Source organism: Orcinus orca, chromosome 6, assembly GCF_937001465.1.
Source record: "Orcinus orca chromosome 6, mOrcOrc1.1, whole genome shotgun sequence".
Classification (NCBI taxonomy): Eukaryota; Metazoa; Chordata; class Mammalia; order Artiodactyla; family Delphinidae; genus Orcinus; species Orcinus orca.
The window spans coordinates 45,559,381-45,581,619 of NC_064564.1; the positions used below are offsets into that span (position 1 = coordinate 45,559,381).

The following is a 22,239-nucleotide window of genomic DNA, read 5'->3' on the forward strand; positions in this document are numbered from 1 at the left end:
AGGCAGTGTGTAGAGGGAATAATTGCTGTCATAGATGTCCACTTCCTTATCTCCCTAACCTGTGAATATGTTAAGCTACAAAGGGGAATTAGGTTGCAGGTGGAATTAACATTGCTAATCAGCTGACTTTAACATAAGAAGATAATCCTGGATTATCGGGATGGGTTCAGTGTCATTTCCCCATCAGTAGAAGAAAGGAAGCAGAAATACAAGAGTGATGCAATATGAGAAGGATTTGACCTGCCTGTGCTGGTTTTGAAGGAGAAGAGGGGCTATGAGACAAGGAATGCGGGTGGCCTCTAGAAGCTAGTAAAAACAAGGAAACTGATTTTCCCCTATAGATTTAAAAGAGGATTGCAGCCCTGCTGCCACCTTGATTTTAGTCCAATGAGACCTAAGTTTGGACTTCTAAGTTCCAGAACTGTAAGATAAATTTGTATTAGTTTAAGCCACCAAGTTTGTGGTAATTAGTTGCAGCAGCCGTAGAAAATGAAAACAGGCAGTGTATATATTGTATATCGCATGGCGATAAATTCTATGGAGAAAATTGGAGCGGGGAATGTGGAGAGGGAGTGTTGAGGGTGGCAGTTGACTGTAATTTTAAATAGAGCAGAAAGGGGGGCCCTCTGGTGACTTCTGACCAAGACCTGAAGGAAGTGAGGTAGTAAGCCTTGAAGTATCCGAGTAAAGAGTGTTCCTGGCAGAAGGCACAGCAAGTATAAAGGTAGGAGCTTACCTGGCATTGGTGGGAATCAAAGAGGGCAGTGTGGATGGAGCGGAACTTGTGATGGGGAAGGTAATGGGAGACAAAGTCAGAGATAAAGGGGCACTTCTTTGTGCTGCTTTTACTCGGAGTAAGAAAGGAAGGCCCAGGAGGATTTTGAGTAGCAGAGTGACGAAAGGCAACATACATTTTAAGGGAATTACACTGGCGGCTGTATTGAGAATAAAACAAACGCAGGGCAGGGAGGAAGCATGGGGACCAGGTAGGAAGCTATTGCAGTATTCCAGGCTGCAGGTATTTGTGGCTGGACCAGGATGGTAACTGTGGAGGTGGTGGACGGACGTCTGCTTCTGGATATCTTCTTTTTTTCTTTTTAATTATTTATTTATTTTTGGCTGTGCTGGGTCTTAGTTGCTGCACGTGGCGAGCTCAGCAACTAAGAGTAGGGGATACTCTTCGTTGCGGTGCGTGGTGCATGGGCTTCTCACTGCGGTGGCTTCTCTTGTTGCAGAGCACGGGCTCTAGGCACGTGGGCTTCAGTAGTTGTGGTGCACCGGCTTAGCTGCTCCGCGGCATGTGGGATCTTCCCGGACCAGGGCTTGAATACATGCCCCCTGCATTTGGCAGGCGGATTCTTAATCACTGCGCCACCAGGGAAGCCCCTGGATATCTTTTGAAGATAAAACCAATGAGTTTTTCTGATAGAGTAGAGGTGGAATAGAAAAGGAGAAAAGTCAAAGAAGATTCCACGGGGCCTTAAGCAACTGAAAGGTTGGACTGGCCCTTCCCTGAGTTGGGGGAAGACAGCAGTGTGAGCAAGTCTGACAGAATCCATTCAGTGTGGGTGAACTTTTGATATCTGAATCCTCTCCCTCCCCCATTCTTTTCCTTCAGAGTACTTTTCCAGACGAGCAGACACATACACATAAGGAATAATAGCCGATGGGAAACAATATCTACTTCACATCATGATGGGGCCAGTTTGCTGTACAATACAGGGCTCTGATAAAAGCCAGATTGGAGAAGAGATGTAGCCCAAGATGCTATAGATTGAATGTTTGTGTCCCCCCAAACACAATTCGTTTGTTGAATTCTAACCCCCAAGGTGATGGCATTGGGAGGTGGGGCCTTTGGGAGGTGATTAGGTCACAAGGGCAGAGCCCTTATGAATGGGATTAGTGCCCTTATAAAAGAGGCCTGGGAAAGCTTCCTTGTTCCTTTCTGCCATGTGAAGACACAGAGAAAAGATGTCTATGAGGAAACGGCCCATCATCAAACACTGAATCTGCCAGTGCCCTGATCCTGGACTTCCTAGCCTCCAGAACTGTGAGAAGTAATTTCTACTTATAAGCCACCCAGTCTATGGCATTTTGTTTTCGTAGCCTGAATAGACTAAGAAACAGGACCAAAGAAGGCTTGAATTTAAAATGCTGGCCCTTCAGAGCAGATTCTGAAGGTTGAGCCATCTTCTTCCAGCCACCAGGTCACAGGCAGGGAAGCTAGATCAAGGGTGGGTGAGAGATAGGATGTGATTCATTATATTGACCCCACTCACTGGTTAAAGTTACCGAGGAAATAACGAAGGCTTCCTCCCAACCACCAGGTTCACCATTTCTCCCCACTGAACGGGCCACTAAGGGGATGAAGTGGGATGAAAGTTCTCTTTTCCCTACAGGCAAGGCTGAAACCCAAAGAGAGAGGCAGAGACCCTTCCATTCATGCTTATTGATTAGAATCCAATTCCTTATTGGCCCTGCACATGCCCTGCTCATCTGCGCGCTGGAGCTTGAACCCTATCTTCGAGGGCAGAAGTTGGATCTCAATGTTCGACTTTAATTTCTGAGACAGGAAGCCTTATTTTTCCTCTCTTCTTGACAGAACAGAAAAGACCACGTAATGAGAATTCTGGGGCAGGCAACAGCCTCTTCCTAATTAGAGACAAGTGAGTACGAGAGGAGGACTATTAAAGGTAAACTAGAGTAATTAAGAGACACTTCTACCCTGATTGTTATGGATGATGAAGTGCTGTCTGATTGCCATGGAGCCCAGGAACAAAAGGAACTTGAAAGCAGTGAATGGGGTTTGAGACAATTTGGAAACGAGATTGCATGACTCAACAATGAACAGAAACATTGCTTAGTGGCTGGGTTTTTGTATCTGACCATTTTTTCTTCTCTTGTTTGAGTTTTATATTCACAATATTCATTATCTTTGCATTGCCAAATGACACAGAATTAAATCATTCAATCCAGGGTTGATATCATTAGACCATGACTATTTATTAAATATTTCTTATAATATCAGAATTGACTTGATATTGCAAAGGATGGGTGTGATTTTAGAGGGTCTCACTTGGTGGTTGTGGAAACAACTTTTGCGGGAGGGATGTTTTCTCTGTGTATTCTAGTTTCTACTCAATATATTTCCATACTTCTTTAAAGTGTGTAGTAAGAACTGTAAAATGCAATACTTAGTCATTTGGTACTTCTCATTCAATGTGCACTAAGATGCTATCATACGGGGAATTAAAAGATGTGGAAGACTCATTCTTTTCCTCAGGAAGCTTATATTTAATGACTCCTACTATGAACTAGGAATACTTTCTATGTTTACTTTACCCTTTACTACCACCCTGCAAGGTAGATACTACAAGGTAGAGGTCATAGACCAAGATCACACAAATAGAAAGTGGCAGGCTGTGGGTTGGGCTTCAAAGTCCATGCTCTTTCCATTACTCCCAGCTTGCTCTAGCAAATTGCTAGAATCTCAAAGTATTTTCCAACGACTAATGCTCTCCTCAGTCGGGCAGTCCACAGCATTTTTCAACAAGTCAGAAAATCCTGGAGAAGGTAAGCAATTTCCTCCTCTCTAGGTGCCTTGGATGTGGCCCTGGTGGACCCAGAACGCACCCGTTCTGATCTGATATCCGACTCCCCGCCCTGGCCACAGGGTCAATGTCTTTTCCGCAAGGCCGGGAGCCCTGCTCAGACTGTCCATTCCCCACCTCTTTCCGGAGGGAAGACGTCCCGTTCCGACGGAGCTGCCATTCCGCGGGCGACCGCCAGGGGGTCCCCGCACGCGCCTCCGCATGGTAGCCGCGCGCCGGGTGCCGGTGGGGGCTGCTTTGGAGCGGCGGCGTCTGCAGCTGGAGTCCCGCGCTCGCTCGCCCGCGCGCTCGTTGAGACCGCGCGCGCTGGCCCGGGAGCCCCTCGCTGGATTCGCGAGCGTCGCCCCTCCTGCCCGGAGCTCATCCTCTTCCTCTCGCGCCGCCTGCAGCTGCCCCGGCGCGGGGAGCCGACAGGGCCCCGGGGCAGAAGGTAAAAACCCCACGGTGAGTGAGAGCTCGCTTCAAGTGAGGGGAGGTGGCGCAGCCCGCGGCCGCTCGCGCCGGGTCGCGCTGAGGAGGGTAGAGGTGCGGGGCGCACCTGGGGGCGGGTGCAACAGGAGGGCGGAAGGCGGCGGACCCCGTTTCCCCGCCAGCCCTTCGCTGGCTTCCGGGGCTGGAATCCGCGTCAGACCCCTGCCCGCGTCTTGGCTTCTGGCCGGCTCCTCCCGCGCCCTTCCCGGGTGTGAACAAGAGTCCACCCCGGGCTCCGGGGCCTTGATTTTAAAAGATCTGTCAAAAATATCGATCTTCTTCGGGGTACAAGTCTGTCCCCGAATCCATCCCGGGTTGCAGATGACTGCAGGGTGCGTGCGGGGCAGTGGGTGGCGGGAAGACAAACTTTTGCAAAAGTGCGCCTGGGCAGGGGGACCACGTTTAGGGCGTCTTGATATTGAAGGAGGAGGCTCGGCTCGGGTCTGCGAAGGGGGACTCCGCTCCATCGGCGAGGTCGCCCCGGGGACTGTGGATGCTTCTTGGAGGGAGAGGGTGTGAAAAGGACGTACAAATCCTGCCGAACCCCTGGGCCAACAACTGTCAAATATCTGGAATCCCAGCCCCTCCCTTTCCCTGCACTGAGGAAGAAGGTGGAAACCCTTCAACTTTCCTTTAATTGCCCCTCCCTGCCTTTGGACCCCCCTGGAAGTGTAAAGGGCCGACTCCCGGCGCCTGGCAAGTAAGTACCAGAGACCCCAAACTCCTCAAGATCCCCCTTCACCCACCTTCCTGACCCCTCCCAGACGTCCTCCCCGCAGGGACCACGCGACAAAGCCGATTGAGATCGTGGCGAATTGCCTTTTGTTTCTCCGCGTTTCCCCTATTGTTTGCCTTTCTCACATCTGGCGGGGCTCGGGAGACAAGGAAGCCCCTCGGGTCCTCCTCCCCCCGCCTCCACACCAGCCACCCGGCCAGCTCGCGCCCGGGAGCCCGCCTGGGGAAGGAGAGGAGCCCGACCCCAGCGGGGCCGCCCCACCCGGGCCTTGCGGTTAGAGGGCGGAGGGAAAGTTGTTCCTTCCCCGCCTCCTCGGGTGCCTGTGGCCCTGGGCGCATTTCTCAGGTCTTATCCCCAGCGCGCCGAAGAGCGCAGGTCGGGATGGGTGCCTCTTTCGGCAGAGAGTGGAAGCGAGGTTCCGCCCCAATCTGGGTGTCCTTTGCTGGGTTCCAGTGGATTCCGATCTCCGCCTAAAGGCGTGTGGCCGGCCCGCTGCCAGGCGGCGGGACGGGATCAGGGCACTTCTGGTAGGCAGACAGCTTTAAGGCTCTGAGGTCTGCGAGTTTCCAAGGGTTGAAGGGCAGGCGAGTCGCTTTAAAGAGAATGGAGATATGCAAATAACCTAGGAAGCCTCGAGACTTTGTCTAGAAACAGGAGTGAAGTGGCTCCCTCCAGAATGAACCTGGAGTTCTGTCTTCGCACAGGGCTCCAAGTGTAAAGTCCCGGTCCCCTCTCGGCATTTAGGAAAAGCGGACCCGGAGGACCCAGTGCAGACGCTGCCAGGGCCGAGTTCACGATACCCAGGCCTTGTGAATCGGTGTCTGGAGACAGAGTTCTCCTGTGAGGGCGCCTGTGAGATTATAGTGGCCCTGTTTCTCTGCCTTTCCTATCAAGTTGTTTGCTTACACATGGTTCTTATTCTTAATGACTGTGGATTATTAAAGAACTAGGACTTACCACCTGAAACTAATATAATATTGTAAATCAACTATACCTCGGGGGCGGGGTCGGGGTGGGGGAAGAGCTAGGGCCGAAGCACAGTAGCCACTCTGAGAGGGCAGGGCCCCCAGCTGGTGCCCCTAGAGTCGGTTAGACTGTGAGAGGAGACTGTGTCTGTACACCTGTTGGAATCTATACCTGCACATAGTCTTACATATACTGGTGTTGTCAGCCTTTTCTGTCTGACTGACACCCCATCAGTCCCCTTCCAAGGAGACTCAACTACACCCTTTTTTTATCCTCCACCATTTGATCCCTGCCCCAAGACAGGGGAGGGAGGAAGCTTCCATCTGAACACTCGTGACCGATGTACCCACTCAAGCATTTTAAGTAGAAACTGCACACTGGCCTCTGCCCAGTTCCAGAAGTTTTCCCTGTACTGGACTTAGAACTTTTGAGCTTCCATTTAATAAAGAAGAACAAAAGGAGACTAAGTCAGGAGAGTGGACACATAGAGCACTTTCTCCAGTGACTTCTGAATATTACCAGTGGGACCAACAAAAGAAAGCAAGCAAAATCTTTGAAGCACCAGAAGGCACTTTACAAAGATTTCATTATGAAAGTGATCCCCAAGGAAGGATTCCTTTGAAACTAGCAGCAGCAGCAGCAGCAGGAGAAAAACAAGAAGGACCTGAGTTGCTCAAGAAGTGTCTAAGGGCGTCATTAACAAAGTGAAAGGGCAGTGTCTGTCCCAGTCTACTCCAGTAAGGAAAACAGGGTAATTGCAGTGAAAGATAAGCTTGTACAGTTTCTTTAATTTTAGAATTAAAAGAAAACCCTCCCCAGCATTGTAGAAAAAACCAGAAAATACAGAGAGGTGAAAATTAAAACAGAGGAAGGAGGGATATTATAAACAAGGCTCCATTAAACAATCTTATCCAGGTATTTCCTGGAGATAGGATAGCCAGGTCTAAGGAGTTAATGTACTTTTTAAGGATATTTAAGATGCCATATTGTCCCGTAGGAAACTTTTGCCAGTTTAACCTCTCCCCATCAATACACAGGAGTTTTTTTTCCCTATACCCTATACCCCACTGATAGTCTATATTATCACTCTTTTTTATCTCTGCCAGAATGGTGGGAGGGGAGTATCTTATTGTCTTCTTTTGAATTTATTTAATCATAAATGGGATTAAACATTTTTTCATATCGCCTGTTAGTATTTCTTTGTGATGGTGCCAGTTTGTGTCCTTACCTATTTTTCAGTGAGAGTGTTCTCCTTTTTCTGACTAATGGTGCTCGTAATTAAAGCATCCTGTCTGACTCCTGCCCCTGCCAGTACAATCAGACAATCTTTATTGACTGGAAGTGCCAATTCTCTTCCTTCTTGCATTGCAAGCATTTAGCAAGACTGCAACCATAACTTGCTGAAGTAACTGACACGGTCCCAGTGGAGTTACAAGGGAGACCATGCAAAGGCATTATTAGAGAAATTCATGGAAAATATTAAGTGTATACTTTCTGCTCAGTAGCTTGCATGCCCTAATTCCTTTGTAGCTTATAATGCTTTTTTAAAATTTAGAACTACTACTGATGAGTTGTTTTTTCTAAATGGATTATACTAACTCATTTTATTGTCTGATCCTTCCACTGATAACCAGTATCTAGTTCTTGTGCCTTTAAACATTTCTTCTAACTTTTGGACTGAATTTGCCTCAATTTTATCATAAGACTTTCTCAGTTTGACTACATTGTTGGAGCCCTGTACTTGGATGAATCTTGAATCTAAACAGTTTAGCAGCGTGCTGTTAAAGTAATAGCAGGAGAAGCCTTCCAAGAGCTGAACCGGGTACATTTCACCCTCTTTGATGCATATGGGTAGCCACAGTCTCTGTTAATTCTTGCTTGAAGGTAGATGGTTCTGAAATGGGGTAGAGGAGAGAGAGGAAGTGAAGATTCATTTCAGCTAGAAGATGAATTAATACAGATGAAGGACCACACAAGAAAATTTAAGTAAACAATCTGGGTAATCTAGGTACAAAATAACTTTCAAAAAGATAAAGTCTATTAAAGTGTCATGTATTATTAAATTGATTTAACAGATAGAAAGTGGCTTTCTAATTGGGAAAATCCAATCTGAAATTCTTCCATAGTCTGACTGTAGACATTTCATTCCAGGCAGAAAACAAACAAAAAACAATGAAAGGCAGATATTAAACTTTTCTGTAGCATTTTCCATGCCTTTAGATATAAAAATCACACTGTATGCATTAGGAATGAACAATGCTCTCTGCATTAAATCATAGGCATCTAATTCAACCATCCAATATCACCATGGATCTTCACTCTCTTAAAATAATAAAATACCAAGCCACAAACTTTGTATCATTTTAACTAAGCCAAGTTGAGAAGCAAATGGGCCAGAAATTTCAATTTTTTTTTTTTTTTGTTTTAACAGTAGGAAGACAGGAAGGGTTTTAACTCTATGGGAGCATGTATAAGCTCTTTTAACGTGCTGAACTTTCCTAGAATAAACAACCTTGGCAGCAAGAGGCTTAAGTCATTGAGGTGTTCCATTTTTCAATATTCTCTGATCCGTGTCCTCTAGCCATTGTTTTGGTGGAGTTCAAAGGTGAGAGACAGAGCAAAGCAAGTACGAAAGAGCAAAAGGAAAGAGGAACAGAGAGTAGAAGGTGGAGGGGGAATCCTCCTTTAAAACTGTCTTCAGGACTTCCTAACAAGACTCTTGGTCACCCAGGAGGTGGTTAGCATCACTTTCTTTCCGCCAAACTTCAGAAACAGTGAACATTACCTAAACCACCACCAATCCAACCGAGGGGAGCCTTGGAATAGCACGGTAATCCTTAAACAGAGGATGAAGGAGGAAGAGAAGGAAAAGGAGATTTTGGGGAGAAATGGAATTTGAATTCTAAGAATATACCTTATTTCCTCCTGAGTAGTGCTGTGAATTTATTAAAGAAGTAGAAGCATCTTCTGATTTCCACTCGGACGATCTCCCAGGCGCAGTGACTGTATTTCTTATCTTTGAGGAACCTGTCTATCCTGTTGAAATACCTCCTCAGCTCTAGGTTGCTCAGCTGGGGGACTGGAGTTCCTGACTGTGTCCGCTCATCCTCTGCCACCTCTCTCATGTCTTCGTTTTCCTCCTCTTCTTCCAAGCATTGTTCCAGGTATTGCAGCTGTTGATCAAGTCCGATTTGGACTTGTCTCAGGTGTTTCTCTTCCCAAGTGGATTTGAAGGTGTCTTGAATGAAGATGTGGAAGGCCTGTCTGGACATTTCATAGAAGGCCTCCTTAATGTCCCTCGTCAGAGGCTGGGTGTGTGAGAGGATCTCTTGGGGCAACTCAAAAGCTTTGCTTTCTCTTAGACACTCTATAGGAAATGACTTGCTCATCCTTCTCAGAAGGCTCAGATTTTTCCAGGTGACTCTCCTCAGGTGAACATTTAGCAAGTTACAGTCCAGAGAGAGGATGCCGGTGACAAACAGACCCATGAGGCACACCGGCCACATACACTTTCTAATCACATCGGGCTCGGCGCTCATTGTTTTTCCTCACCCCCTTAGCTGAAAAATCCACAAGACTCAAGGTTGACAGTGAGTGAGGTTTTAGGTCTTAAGTATTACTTCGTGTGCCTTTTATACACCTGGGTATCTTCAGTGGGGAGGAGTTTTCTCATTCGTCATTTTATGGTACTCAGGGTTTCAGCCCCTTTGCCTCTGAGGCTTTTTTGACTTTGGGTGACTACATTGACTTTGGAAATGCAATCTTTTTTTTTTTTTTTTTTTTTCAGAGAAGTGAGCAAAGCATTATCATTGTGTTATCTTAGGCGCCTGGGTGATCCATCCCAGTACTATAGAATCATCAGAACTAGCCTGATGCAGACTGTTTCAGAAAGAACTGAAAACAGGGACTCTATACACTTACTTAGCTAACACTATTACATAAGAGAGAGCAATCCTCCAAGGAAATATTTTTACCTGACCCTGTAGCCGAACATCTTCTCTCATTGAGTTAATCATAGACGTTGACAAAATAACTATGATTATTTGATTGCAAGACCACTAGAACATAACATAGGTTAGGTTGTTTCTAATCTTGATAAATTAAGCTTTTTAAAAAATAATTAATTAATTAATTTTTATTTTTGGCCACATTGGATCTTCGTTGCAGTACCTGGGCTTCTCCTTGCGGTGGCTTCTCTTGTTGCGGAGCATGGGCTCTAGACGTGCAGGCTTCAGTAGTTGCGGCACATGGGCTCAGTAGTTGTGGCTTGCAGGCTCTAGAGCGCAGGATCAGTAGTTGTGGCGCAAGGGCTTAGCTGCTTCGCGGCCTGTGGGATCTTTCCGGACCAGAGCTCGAACCCCTGTCCCCTGCATTGGCAGGCGGATTCTTATCCCCTGCGCTACCAGGGAAGTCCTTAAATTAAACTTCTATGTTTGGATATTTTCTCTTTTTATTTGACTTTTCTGGGCCTCAAAAAAGATGAAAAACAGAGTGGGTCGTTGAGCATGGCACTTATCACAGAACAGACTAGGCCAGCTTAGTTTTCTGTTGCCATTAGGAAATGTTGAAACTCTCCAACTGTCCTGTCCTTTAGTTAAACCTGAACCAGTGCTTACCACCCCCACATAGCATTTTGTATGATCTGATCTCTTTCTTAGAAGTTCTCCAGAGGGTTGTATATTGGAGAATATTTTTCTGCCTCATTAACTTCTCTCTTGTAGTATCATGCATTTTTTTTTTTAACTTTTAGATATGGTTTAGACAGTATTTTAGAACTTTAACTTAGCTGTCTTTCCTTCTTGTTTAGAGGTTCTGCATGCTGGAAAATTTTTTTTTGTTTGTTCCTGTTTGTTTTTGAGGAGGTATATGAGTAGGTGATCACCCATTTTAGCCAAGCTAATTCCCACCTGGATCAGTATTACTGTGGTAATAATGGCTGTCCACCACTTATGGTTTTCACCCTGTTTGACCAGATAACCTTCTTCTGGTTATGGCCAAAGAAAATTTCTTTCTCCAGGAATGTGAAATGGGATGTCATTAAATAAGGTTAGCTTTAATTACCACCTTAAAAAAAGAAATGCATTAATTTTCAATAAAATCATTTTAGAATGGTAAGCAACCACCGTTCCATAAATATGGCAGACTTGGACTGCAAAATTGCTTAAAATGTTTGTGTTTAAACTAGCTGGCTACACCAAAGGCTAATTGTAGACAAGTGAGACTTCTTAAAATCCTGGCTTTTTGGACTGGTTTACTATGAGAAGAAAACCTGCTACATAATGTTACTCTATGTGTTCTCTCTGTATAAATTCTGATTTCACAGAGATATTTTGTGGGATGACTAACTTAGAAAAATAATTAGGAGAATGGGCCCTTTTACACAGGAATATAAATTGACACAAACTTCCTGGATAGCAAGGTGGTGCCGTGTATCAAAAGCCTTAAAAACGTACATAATCTTTGACTCAGCAATTCTCCCTCTAGGAGTTTATCTCCAAGAAATAATGGTGGATGTCTTTTAAGGACTTAGCTGTCAGGAAGTTCATCACAGCAAAAAACTGAAAACAATTTAAATGTTCAGCAGTAGGTACTTGGTTAAGTAAACCATCTGTAGAAGACATCTGTGCAAGCATTAAAAATTATGTTGTGGGAATATATTTGGTTACTCGGATGGATACACTTCGTAGCTTAAAAACAAGTTTACGTGGTAGTATATAGTCTTATTTGTTAAATATAAACATATGCATATATGTACAGAAGAAATCTAGAAGTATATATGCTACAAATATTGAGTCATTATCTCTGACTAGAAAAATAATGGGTGATTTTTAGTTTTGTATTTTTATTTACCTAGACTTTTAAAGTTTTCTATAGGCAGCAAGTATTTCTTATTTAATAAGGCAAACTATTTTTCAAACAAAATATATTGAAAAAAAGAGATATTATACATCTGCAGTAGGATCAATACTACTTTATTTATGTAAACATTTCCGTTCTAGGGTACTTTAAAAAGGAGATGTGAATTTTCTCTGAGATTCAGTTGTAATTCAGTTGATATGAATAATATAGACTACGTGGGAGTTCAGTGTAGTATTGTTACAACTTTGCATATAAAGAATATAGGTTTATGTATATATATATAAAATACATATATTTATTATTGCACATACGTACACACACAGAGTTTATAAAATGCAAATCTCTTCTGAGGGCCAGACCTTCTTACATACCTCACTTAACTTCTTATACCTAAAGCTTTTTGAATTGTCACAGTCAGAACTGCTTGTTCCTCTTTGGGCTTCTACAGTACTTTGTCCTCCTTAATTCTGGCTTTGTAAAGTAAACAATTGTGTAAGTGTTGATCTCCCAGTTTTGTGTGCCCCCCACCTCCACCCGCCCAGGGTGCTTAGCATAGTTCGTGCTTGAGACAGTTCAAACGTACTAACCAAGCTAAGAGATTGTTCAGTTGACCTTCTGTGCTAAGGGGTTCTGCCCGTGGGTGATGGAGGTGGCTGGAGATTTGGCTGTTGTCAACTGTCTTGAAGGTCCCTGTATTTTCTGCCATGTACAGTTTTGTCATCTTATCCCCCTCACCCCATATTCCCTCCCTCTATTGTCATTCCATATTGTATCCTCATTTATTCAAAACTGTATTTTTAGCGTCTACCGCATGCCAATCCCTGGGCTAGGTCTTGAAGAAGGAGGGATAAGGTATAGTCCATGATCTCAAGGAGTCCGCGGTTGGAGAAGTAGGTATGTTCTGAGTGTCTTAGGTACAGGAGTAATTCATAGGTCCTCCCTATAGCGTGTACCTCATTCCTCATGTACCATATTCATGACGAAAAAGGAAAGATGATGGACATGCCTGTTGTCCCCTCTTCCACCATTAGAATTGCTTGATTTAGCAAACAACAATATGGAAGACCCATGCAATGTTTGGAATGCACCTTTACTAAATATCATTAATTTTTTAATCTAAAATTCCAACTTAATGGGGCGTCCTGTATTTTATCTGGCAACCCTGTCCACCATGCCGGCTCCCATTGACCTCTTAGAGCAGAACTCAGACATGAAGGCCTCTGCAGGAAGCTTTTCCTCTGCTAGCTGTCCACCTTATGCAGGGGGGCATTCGATTATGTTTCTCTGTGCTGGTTTTACTTGTGCACACATCCCTAACAACTGTGCACAGTCCGAAGAGGGTACCTGCCACACTGAGACAGAATAGCACACACACGTACTCTCTCACATAATTGTTGTGATCAGAAGCATTATTGCATGATCAGTATTGGTCACGCCTCTGTTCTGTAAAAGCCATGCCATCTGACTCTATCTCAAAATATAATTAGAAAGGTGAAAAGAATGGCAGTGTAAGGAATCGTTTTTATTCCAGAATTTGTCTGTCACAGCTGCCCAGTCTGAAACTGTGGGCTATATTTTCACATGCTAACATGGTACCTGGTCTCATTTCTCTCGATCATTTCTATGTGGTCAGACTTTCCTCAGGGGGAAAGCTGATTAGCAGGGGCTGCCCTGTTGTCAATGGAACTGTGTGAATTTGACATGTGGATGACATGGTTAACAGTAATGGGCAAGACGCAACTTGTTTGACAAAATGGAGATGAGACATTTCAGTCTAGACAAGATAGCCGTGACTCAGCTCACAGGCATTTGGCATCGTATGGTTAAGATTGATAGCTCTCCGGGAAAAGGCAAGTTTTGAACCAGGGTGAGAGTAACATGTGGGTCATCCATGTGACTAAGGGCATGAAAGTCAGTCATTCTGTTTGTGGGGTCAGAAGATGATTGAGCCCAGGAAGGAGCTCAGAGATGGGAAGCCTTGTGTCCATACCTGTCAGTGCTTTCCATATGGCGTGCAGACAGTGGTCACCACAAAGTCATGTGCAGCTCTTTTAGCCCAGACCAACCCTGAAGCTCTAATAACTGGGTGTTTCACTTATTCCCACTGCCTCCCATATTGGGGTCCCCTCTCCCCTGGTCCTCTAGTCCCTTTACTTGGTTGTTCTTCTCTTAATGACGTACCTGATATAGAAATTTATAGTGACTACACAAGTAATAGGTGGATATGTGTCCATACAGTAAAAATTTAAACATTTCAGGTAAAGTGAAAGCTTTGCTTGCCAGCTCTGCCTCCCGTCATGCCTCTCTCCTCCCCTGCGGTAACGACAGTTATCAGTTTGGTATATCCTTACTTGATATCTGTCTCCCCACTAAACACTAATTTCCGTGAGCGCATGTCCAACAACTGGCTTGTTTGCTGCTCGTTCTTGAATGCCCACAGGGCTCACAGAGATGCAGAGACATCTGGACCACTTCCATGGGTGATACGTGGCATGGGAGTAAGGGGACTTGTATGTATTTTTTAAAAATTGCCGAAACAGGATTATAAAAATTGTGATATGCTTTGAAGTTCAAGCCTGGAAGTGTATTCCTGTGACTGTATATATGATATCATTTGGATATCATTTGAAAAATCTATGTTATAAACCCTTTGTGAATGTGAAGCCCAGTATAAATGGCTCATCAGACCTGGATCATACAGATCCAGGTGACTTTCCCAACACCCTGCACATAGTAGGTGCTCAATAGTTATTTGTTGGATGATCAAGGGAAGATAATGAAGCCATGTCTCAGTGACAGGGAAGTTATTTGGTGGTTTAGTTCTTCTGGTGTAGAGATACGGGGAGGACAAATTCAGGTGCTGGGGAAACTTGAGAAGTTCACAGAATGGTAGATGGCAGCTCAAGCATTCGTTCAGTGTCCCCTCCTACTTCCATTGCTTTTGTCTTTGGGATTCCCCGAGGCTGGTTAGGTCATGAGCACCATCGTACCTCTACTCTGGTGGTATCGCGTAGTTCTAGTTGTTCTTTTAAAAATATGTATTTATTTTGACTGTGCTGGGTCTTAGTTGCGGCACGTGGCATCTTTGTTGCGGCATGTTTAGTTGCGGCATGTGGACTTCTTGGTGATCGCACGCGTGTGGAATATAGTTCGCCGACCAGGGATCGAACCTGCGCCCGCTGCAGTGGGAGCGTGGAGTCTTACCCACTGGACCTCCAGGGAAGTCCCAGGTCTGTGTTGATTGGTTAACTCATACATCCTCCCCTCCAGACAAGACGTGTGTCTTACTCAGTTTTGTATACTTGGCACCTCTTACATAAAGACATCAAATGTTTGTTGAATAAAAGAAGGCTGTGTGATTTGTTTTTTATGGTTCTCAAGTTCGGGTATTAACCTGTGCTGAAAAAACTGAGCGCTTCCAAAATCATCCCTTCCCCCGCTCCTCTGAATATTGCCCCTTCTCTGTATTAATTGCTCCCGGTAACTGTCATTTTATATCACCCTTTTGAAGGCTCAGTGGACAGACTTACCCCTGCTTCGCTTTTATAGCCCAGCTTCAGATTATGCACGTAGTAACTTCCTACACAGGAATAATTTTAGCTTTTAGAAAATGACCCCAGATAAATAGAGATTTAACGTGGTGGAATAAGTATGTAAGTGAATACATATGCACCATCAGTAAAACCTACCCTCAGTTTGGGGTTTATCAGAACGGCTTCCATCTGAATCCTATTCCACTGTTGTTTCTCTTGGTCCGTTTGAACCCTAATGGGGCTTTCACTTCTGAGATGGTGGTAAGCATTTCAGATGAGAGAGGTCACCTACCAGAATAACGCTCCCCTTTACCCACTGAGTAGATGTGGATTTCTTCCCAGACCATATCTGAGTGTGCCTGTAGTGTGGAAAAACAACAAGAGTGGAGTGAGTGATGGACAGAGATGTCCTCTTGTCTTGGATACATTTTTTTTTTTTTTTTTTTGCGGCACACGGGCCTCTCACTGTTGTGGCCTCTCCCGTTGCGGAGCACAGGCTCCGGACGCGCATGCTCAGCGGCCATGGCTCACGGGCGCAGCCGCTCCGCGGCATGTGGGATCCTCCCGGACCGGGGCACGAACCCGTGTCCCCTGCATCGGCAGGCGAACTCTCAACCACTGCGCCACCAGGGAAGCCCTTGGATAAATATTTTGAAAGGAATTGCCGTGGCAGAGATGAGGACTGTGGCTTCTTTTAGTAACTATCAGTTTTAATGTGGTCATAAGGTTTCCTGACATTTATGAAGAGCAAAGAAAGGTATTATTATGGAAAAATTTAAGTGGGCTTTTCTTTTTCTTTTTTAAATTTTTATTATTTATTTGGTTGCGCTGGGGCTTGGTTGCAGCAGGTGGGCTCCTTAGTTGCAGCATGTGGGCTCCTTAGTTGCAGCATGCACGTGGGATCTAGTTCCCTGAACAGGGATCGAACCCAGGCCCTGCATTGGGAGTGCAGAATCTTATCCACTGCGCCACCAGGGAAGTCCCGAGTGGGCTTTTCTTTGACTGACAGAAGATTCACATGCCCCAAATTTTAGGGTTTTTTTTTTTTTTGGTCTGAGCAATGCCTGGGTTTGAGGATAGTGTCTGGAATAATCTACTAGAGCTATGGGCAGTGGGGAGGGGCCTCTTTTCTTCCTGACAACACCCTTGCCCCTAGGTAGCCTGTGAAGTGCAGACTCTACATCGTAGAATGTAGGGTTGGAAGGACACTGAGAGATAGACTCTTGAGGTCAGAGGGGTAAAGTGACTTGCCCAAGGTCAGAGTGATACTTGGGGGCAAAGTCAGGCTGAGACCCAGGTCCTCTGGCCTCAAGGCCGTCACTGCAAGTCTTTCATCAGTAAGCAGAGAGCTCCCTTTGCTCTGCTTCCACTGAGAGGAGATGCCCTCCGGCAGCCATAAGAAAGGGGATTCTGGAGGCTTTCTCTGATTTGAAGTCAGACAAGGATGCTGTAACTCAAGCTCTTTCTGGTACTTCACAAGGGCTTTTTGGCTCTGTGAGGGAGGTATTAGTTAGCGAAGGAGGAAACCCTGAGTTGTCTGACACCCCTAATATTTCTACAAAGTTACTTAGAATTCTGCAAATAAAGACTGTTAGGCTTCCCAGATTCCTAGGTCAGTTCAGGACTAAAGTGGTTGCCCTAGAGAAACCTGGAATGGATTTCCTGAGAGGTTTCCCCCATGTCTGAAATTTATTTCTGGACTCATTTACTTATTTTCTTTGTTTTCCATCATATCTCCAGTGCTTACCACATAGCATATGCTTAATAAATATTTATTGAACAATTAAGTACGTGTGTCACTATTTTATCTTATGAGTATACTGTATGAGATCGGTTCAATAACTCTACCTCTTGGTAGAACTGTGTAACTTTGAGCAAGTCATTTAAACTTCCTGAACTTCGTATGTAAATAGGGATAATAAGGGTACCTACCCCAAAGGGTGGTTGTGGAGATGTAAATTGCTAATAACAGTGCCTGGTACATAGTAAGCGGTCAATATGATAGTTAGCATCATTATCATCATCATCATCATTATCTGTTGCCTAGAGTGTAAAGACAATGCTAAATTCCAGGAGTACAGGAGTAGAAAAGACATATATAGTCCCTGTCCTTGCAGAGATTCCTGGAGGCAGTGATATCTGAGCTGAGTCTTTTTTAAAACTTATTTTATTGAACTGTAGTTGATTTACAATGTTGTGTTAATTTCTACTGTACAGCAAAGTGCTTCCATTATACATATATATAGGCATTCTTTTTCATATTCTTTTCCATTATGGTTTATAATAGGATATTGAATATAGTTCCCTGTGCTGTACAGTAGGACCTTGTTGTTCTGAGCTGAGTCTTGAAGGGCAAAAGCTGGTGGGAGTTTGAATTAGCATGGTGATAGTTGGTATGGAGAGGAAGAGAATTATCTAGGAGGTAAGATCGGCAGGTCTTGGTGACTGATTTGGAGTGGGAGGGGGAGAAAGAGGAAATAGACCAGGGTGAAGCCCCGTTTTTTTAGCTAGGTATACAGTGGTACCACCAACTAAGAGGTAGCATATGGGAGAAAGAGCAGGCTTGCGGGGGAACAACTGGTGGGTTCTGTTATAGATGGGTTACTTTGAGTTGTCTATGGGATAGCCAAGTGGAGATGTCCATTCGGCAGTTGGATATATGGGACTGGATGAGGGCTGGAGACTGATCCAGATGGGAGAGAGAGATTTGAAAGTATCACTAGAAGCTGCAGGTGATAATTAAGACCATATGAATCAATGGGTCTGTCTGTCTAAAGAGAACACGTAGAGTGCAAAAAGAAGTGTGAGCCAATTTCAGAACCCTAAGCATAGCCTGCATTTAAAAGAGTGGGCAGTGGGAGGAGAAACTGAAGAGGATGGTCACAGAGGCATGAGGAGAATGAGGATGGAGTATTTTGACTCTATCTGCCTCTCTACCTAGATACTTCCTCATAATGGCTCTCTAAGACAGCCATTCTCAACTCAACTCTATTTGCCATCATTAATCTAGACCTAACCCCATCTTATAGATGAGATACTTGAAGCTCAGAGAGGGGAATTCATTCATTTAAGCCTGAAACCAAAGCCTCTCCCTCCCGCTTTCCCCCTTTGTTCTTTTCTAGCACGTGCCCCCATGGAGCTTGCCAGGTGTGTATCTGTAAGTTCTCGGCAGATGTCAACTGCACTGAAAGCTGGCTTGGTTATTTCACTTCTGCCGTCTGGGGCTACAGGAGTTGGAGAATGTGTTCGTTCCCTAGGACTGCTGTAGTAAATTTCCAGGAACAACGTGGCTGGGATGTCCCTGGCAGCCCAGTGGTTAAGACTCCACACTCCCACTGCAAGGAGCACAGGTTGGATCCCTGGTCAGGGAACTAAGATCCCACGTGCTGCGTGGCGTGGCCAAAAAAAACCCCCAAAACAAACAAACAAACAAACAAAACAACAACGTGCTTACAACACAGAAATTTATTCTCTAATAGTTCTGGAGTCTAGAAGTCCAAGATCAAAGTGTCATCAGGGCCGGGTTCCCTCCAAACATTCTAGGGACACATCTTTCCCTGCTTCTTCTAGCTTCTGGTTGTTGCTGGAAATCCTTGGTGTTCCATGTCTTGGAGAAGCATCACTCCAGTCTCTGCCTCCGTAGTCCCATGACATTCACCCATGTTTTTGTCTGTCCCTATGTCTTCCAGACGTTGCCTTTAGGTATTCTTCGGTAACAGTCTGCATAGTTATTAACAATAATAAAGGAAACTATTTATGTAGCAGTTACTAAGTACCAACTCTTTATATAAATTACCTTTAATTCTCATAGCCACTACACAATGTAGGTATTATTACCCTTATTTTAAAGAGGAGGAAATGGAAGCTTGGAAGTATTAGATGACTTGCCTGAGATCACATATCTAGAAATCCACAGAATTAGGTTTCAAACCCAGGTCTGTCTGAGGCCACACTGTATTTTTACGAGGTCTAGGGTTGTAAAAGTTTTGGTGTAAAATCCACAGTCTGTATGTATTTCATTCCCACAAGGATTTGAAGCAGCTTATAAATATATATAATACAAGAGAATAAAAATGGTTAGGGCTTCCCTGGTGGCGCAGTGGTTGAGAGTCCGCCTGCCGATGCAGGGGACGCGGGTTCGTGCCCCGGTTCGGGAAGATCCCACATGCTGCGGAGCGGCTGGGCCCGTGAGCCATGGCCGCTGAGTCTGCGTGTCCGGAGCCTGTGCTCCGCAACGGGAGAGGTCACAACAGTGAGAGGCCCGCGTACAGCAAAAGAAAAAAAAAAAAGAAAAATGGTTAAAGAAATTAGAGTTGAGAGAAAACAAGAGCAAGAAAACAAGATGAAATCAGGGGTACAGTCTGAACATAAGCATGCCTGTCTAGTGTCATTATGGCAGAGAGTTGCAAATCTGTCCCTGGACTTTCTAGAAGCAAAGGGGAAAGAAGACCTGTTAAAGTAACCACAGTATCCAAAAGATAAAACAAACTAGCAACAAAGCTAAATCCTCAGTAGAAGCAAAGCTTTTCTTGATACTGAGTCCTGGGGGGAAGTTGTCCTGCAGGCCTTCTGGAAGAGAGTGCTGTGGGACATCCTGGGCAAAGACCCCAGCAACTTCCTTACAGGAGTGACCATCACCACCATCACCACCACATGTATTGCAGGGCTGAGTCTTGTAACCTCCCTCCGTGTAGGCAGATGTCACATTGCCAGGCCACAGTTCTTGCAGGCTTTCTGCAGGGGCTTGTTGAGTTTTCTCATGTTGAGCTGCAGAAGGAGTTCATTAGTTCTGGATTGGGACAGTGTTTCTTCATCAGGGCTCAAAGGACGGAAAAGGATAGTCACACATGTTGGCATTCTCAGGGCATTCAGTGTGGAGAGACTGCCCTGACATTTCCTGCCCTGCCCAGATCCAATCCTGCATTTCCTATTATATGTACAGAGGAACTTTGGGGAAAACTATTTCCAGGCCTGACTCTCCTCCATTTAGTCAGAACTGGGAAAACAACTATTTTGTCAGATTGACCCAGTGCCATAAACAAAAGTGAAGTGTGCGCTGGGCTTCCACATGGTCGTGGGCTTGATTTGCTGCACTCCTCTAAGGGAGCTCGTCCTGGATATGGGAATCCAAGCAAGCAGCCTGTGGTTTTACTCTGCATTGAGGGGACTTTTTTCTCTCCTGAAAGAGCTTCCTCGTAAGTTGGATAGCTTAAAATTCAAAGTGAAGACAGCCTTGTGTCCCCAAATATTATAGATAATTAAATGTTAAGACATCCTCTTGGCACTATTAATTTTGCAAACTCAAGCATTTTTTAATTAAGAAAAGAACTCACATATGGGTGGTCTCAGAGCTAAAACTTTGTATTTCCAGGAGTGATGCAGTTAAGAGAGCAGAAATTGGCATTGCCCTATACCCATCCCCATTGGGAGAGTGCAGTAACGCTCATTGCCAAATGTGATAAAACAGTTTCTCGTGAATGGTCCATGGGACAAAGCATGCTGTAATCATCTATTGCCTATAATTTCATCCATCCATCCATTCATCCACCCATCCATCTATTCATCTTTGAGGATATGATGACTGAAACAAGATAGTAAAAAAGAAAAAGAGGTGAAGCGGTTCATGTCCTCATAGAGTGTCCAGATTTTCAGACAATAAAGAATAAAATTTCAGGATGTTATAAGTGTTATGAAGGAAATAAACAGGGTAAGAGGGTAATTGGGGAGGTGATGACTGAATTGAGACTTGAAGGGTGAGGAAAAATCAGCAATGTAAAGAGCTGGAGGGGAGAGCATTTCAGGCAGTGAGAACAGGAGGTTCAAAAGCTCTCATGGGAAAGAGCTTGGGATATTCAAGGAACACAGAGGAGACTGGTTGTGTTGGAGTGAAGGGAGTGGGGAGGTTGGTCCTAGGATATGTTGGGATTGGGTAGGACATGGCAGGCCATGATGGAGTTCCAATTTTATTCTAAGACTAGTGAAGACACATGAAAGAATTTTAAGCAAGAGAGTGGTGTCATATGACTTGTGCTTTAAAGAGATCACTCTGGGGCCTCCTTGTTGGGAGCAGTTTGGAGAAGGGGCAAGAATGGAAGCAGGGAACCCGGGTGGAGAGTAGATATTTTAGCAGGCTGGGTGAGAGTTGTGGTGGCCGAATAAGGGTAGAAGCAGTGGAGATGGAGAGAAAAGATGATTTGAGAGAAGCTGCTTATGAGGTATTTGGGTCCAGGCTAACATCTGTGATCACCAAAGGCCATTTTCCAGAAACGCCATTCATCTTTCCAGAGAATAAGATGATTTGAGAGAAGCTGCTTATGAGGTATTTGGGTCCAGGCTAACATCTGTGATCACCAAAGGCCATTTTCCAGAAACGCCATTCATCTTTCCAGAGAATAAGATGATTTGAGAGAAGCTGCTTATGAGGTATTTGGGTCCAGGCTAACATCTGTGATCACCAAAGGCCGTTTTCCAGAAACGCCATTATAAGGTCTTTACTGAAATAACACCAGTAGGTTTTTGATAACCAGTAAGTAATCTCATTTGGCATTACATCTTTAACTGGATGGCCTTAAACTAGGGTAAGTCCCTTATACTTCAGACAACAAAATAAATAATTTACTTAATTAGACCTGGGTTGGGATTGAAGCTTGAATTTCGCAGGTTTAGCTTGAGGCTTAAGTTTCTGAGTGTCCCTTGATACACAAAACAAATACATATCCCTGTACGTTTTAACATTTTTAGATAAAATCATGTGTTTCATGATCAATTTAAATCATGGATTACTATCTAGAGTCAAATCATAATGGAATATAATCAATATAATCATACAATTCTGAAGTTAAGAAAGAGATTCTAATCTGTTATTTACTAAATATAGATGAAAGCCTGTAGCTAACAACTCCAATTCTCTCCAATTTGGTTTTTCTAAAAAGTCTCAGAAGTGTCTAATTGTCAGAAATGCCAGTCCATACTGATGCTCTGACACAGACTATACTTCCATGAAACACAGGTGTTTGATAGGCTGGGTCAAGATGTTCTCATCACTAAAGTCAAGCAATGACAG

General features: G+C 44.5%; 2 protein-coding genes and 1 long non-coding RNA gene across 6 annotated transcripts in view; 1 reads left to right on the forward strand and 2 right to left on the reverse strand.

Moving 5' to 3' along the window:
• The first annotated feature begins 3,841 nt into the window (after positions 1 to 3,841).
• The window catches only part of MOB3B (MOB kinase activator 3B), a 232,637-nt gene continuing 214,239 nt past the window's right edge, over positions 3,842 to 22,239 (forward strand). Inside the window, exon 1 of one of the 4 annotated variants that reach the window (XM_033437752.2) lies at positions 3,842 to 4,055. The gene's annotated coding sequence lies outside the window, so the exon portion shown is untranslated. Of the gene's footprint in view, positions 4,056 to 4,681; positions 4,783 to 22,239 lie in introns of those variants that run through there. The other 3 variants (XM_004275062.3, XM_049711033.1, XM_049711034.1) reach the window with 3 other exon arrangements.
• IFNK (interferon kappa) lies at positions 6,346 to 9,598 on the reverse strand. The gene has a single exon (XM_049711035.1). The coding sequence runs from the start codon at positions 9,321 to 9,323 to the stop codon at positions 8,700 to 8,702; it is 624 nt and encodes a 207-aa protein (XP_049566992.1). The 5' UTR covers positions 9,324 to 9,598; the 3' UTR covers positions 6,346 to 8,699.
• LOC125964692 (uncharacterized) overlaps positions 19,243 to 22,239 on the reverse strand; it is an 80,226-nt gene continuing 77,229 nt past the window's right edge. Inside the window, exon 2 of the long non-coding RNA XR_007477932.1 lies at positions 19,243 to 19,291. This is a non-coding gene — a long non-coding RNA (uncharacterized LOC125964692). The remainder of the gene's footprint in view (positions 19,292 to 22,239) is intronic.